At 28.2% G+C, this 2,636-nt stretch overlaps 1 protein-coding gene across 6 annotated transcripts in view; it reads right to left on the bottom strand.

Moving 5' to 3' along the window:
* LOC106679968 (KICSTOR complex protein SZT2) overlaps positions 1-2,636 on the bottom strand; it is a 240,391-nt gene that overhangs the window by 95,461 nt on the left and 142,294 nt on the right. For all 6 annotated transcript variants that reach the window (XM_067050326.1, XM_067050330.1, XM_067050327.1 and 3 more), the window contains 2 exons: positions 640-781; positions 93-150 (listed from right to left, as the gene is read on the bottom strand). In XM_067050326.1, coding sequence (XP_066906427.1) covers positions 93-150; positions 640-781 — 200 coding nt within the window. The remainder of the gene's footprint in view (positions 1-92; positions 151-639; positions 782-2,636) is intronic.

Raw genomic sequence — 2,636 nt, 5'->3', positions numbered from 1 at the left:
CAACTATCTACACCTCATTATGAATCCAGTAACACGGGGCCAACAACCTAAAATAACACAATGTTCTTTAGATTGTAATTTAAAATTGATACCTTGCATCTGCAATACTGGTTCCAGTGTTGATTGTTTCATTGACTTTAATTTCTTCACCTAGAATGAAAAATATAATTAAATGTTTCCATCTAAACTTAATAAATGCTGCAACTAATAAAAAATTCACAGCAAAAATCATTTAATTCAGTTATCTGCTTATTACACTATAAGAATAACCCAAGTAAAAATCATAGATTTAAAATTTGTATTTAGAAAGTATATACAACAAAGGTCCAAAAACCATTACATAGTATAAATATTTTAACATAAATTAATTAATTTTATTTAAATATACTTCTATACTAGAGGAAACACTATGTCTCTCATCTTGGTACCTGATGGGCTAGTGTAGTCTATAAGTTTTGTTTAATAGTGTTATTAAACATTAATATGTTAAAAAACATTAAAAACTCAATTCACTGTCCTTCAAAGCTGTAAAATTGTAGAAATGAAACCATAGCCATTTTGAATAGAGATACTCAAATAATTCATAAAATTTGTATTTATTATTATTTATTTATTTTTTTTTTTGTTAAACGTACATACCTGAAGAAATGGTACTCATTTCCGGTTGAGTTGGAAAAGAATAATACTTAGTAGGCATAGAAGTATTAGGGTCTTTTATAACGTAATAGAAATCTCCTTCTTTTTTCAGTTTATAACCTGGAAGTTTAAGTTGGGAAAATTCCTGTAATCAATAATTAAAATAAATAACTGTTTTATTTATCATAGGCACTATATTATATATTTTTAAAGTTAAATACATGTACTCTTACAAAATATGCATTCATTACGATGTTTTAGTTCTTAATTATAACTAGTTATTTTAAAATTTTTAAGTAGAGAATAGTCTAAAAAAATACATTTTTTACAGTAACTCAGTAAGTTAAATTAAATGACTTTTCAAACATTCTATTTTGTGATTTGATGTTATTCTAAGATTTGATTTAAAATTATAAATGAATTGATATTTATTTTTGTAAATTGAACTCCATTTTAATTCCAAATACACTGAAGAGCCATCACAGATATATTTTACAACGAACAGCAATTGATTTACTGTATTTAATTTCTTTTTAAGATACACCTCAATGATTTGAATTTTTCGAATGTCCAACACTAAGTTTCAATGAGGAAAAGATGGTTGGGAATGTGGTCAAAATGAAACACAAATAAGTTGGTGTAATCTATTTAATTGTGCCAATGTTTCGTCAAGAGTTTCTAGCCTTCTTCAGGGCTAAGAACAGAACAAGATAACAACCACAATAAGTATAGAAAATAAAAAATAAAATATAAACAGAATGACATAAAATGAATAATTTTACAGAATAAAATTAATAAAATGAAGTGATGAGAGAAGTGGGAAATAAAATGTAGACATAGGTAATTGAAAAAGTGGGTAAAATAACATAATTAAGGAAATAAAATAAAAATGAAGTTATAAAATGCAAAGAAGAATGAACATATTAGTAATTAATGATTTAAAAATTGAAATATGGAAAGAAAAAGAAAATTGAGAGAAAGAAAATATATCTAACCATAATAATTGATAAAGATGCAAAATATAAGTAAAGTTTAACTAAAGAAATGAATAGAAGAAAAAAAAAATTTTTTTGAAAACAACAATAATAATATAGTGAACATAACTAATAATTTGGGTAAGGAAAATGGAGAAAAGTGGAGAAAAGAAGGGGTGGTAAAATAAAGAAAGGGAAAAAAAAGAATAAAACGAATCTGTTAGCTTGAAAATCAAAAGCCTAATGGTATACATTGCCAATAACGGGCAAACTCTGAATTAAAAAAACCCGTTACATGAATGACTAATGACTGGCCATGGGAAATCCTCTAGCTCCCGATCTTTCCAACATTGTCCTAAATGATTTGTTCGATTCCGTTATCCCACTCTTTCCAGTTGTCGTCTCTCCACTTCACCTAATTCTTCACAACCCCTTTCTACCCCCTTATACAGATCACTACCATACATCCTCTCTCTATCCGACAACATTCAAAAACTCTTACATTCTACAATACCTAACCTTCGTATTGCCTTCAGACCTCACAACACACTCTAATATTTACACTAAAATAAAAGATCCTATCCCTCCTCTACACCGATCACATATTGTATACTGCATCCCTTGCTCCACCCTTAATTGTAATTCTGCTTACATAGGCAAAACCAAAAATCTCTTAAAAGACCGTATCAGACAACACAAATATTTTGTTTCCTCACATAATCATTCTGTCTCTAAACTTTCGGAACATTCTCTTTCTTTAAATCATTCCTTCGATTTCAACAAAACGTCTATACTTGTTACAGTTCGTAACCACAATAAAAGGCTCATCTCTGAAAGCCTCTATATGCGATTAGAACCTTCTTCCGTCAATTTAAAAACCGACAAGCACAACTTATCATTAACATATTCACAGATATCTTTAGGTTTTTAAAGTGCATGAATATGGGACAGTGGTCCCGAAACGTTGTACAATTGTTAATGAATAAATAAATAATAATTTATTGCAAATGATGGAAGTAATAAACC

This window comes from Halyomorpha halys, unplaced genomic scaffold, assembly GCF_000696795.3.
Source record: "Halyomorpha halys isolate HHAL.00 unplaced genomic scaffold, Hhal_1.1 Scaffold237.1, whole genome shotgun sequence".
NCBI lineage: Eukaryota > Metazoa > Arthropoda > Insecta > Hemiptera > Pentatomidae > Halyomorpha > Halyomorpha halys.
This window is presented reverse-complemented; position numbering and strand designations above follow the sequence as displayed.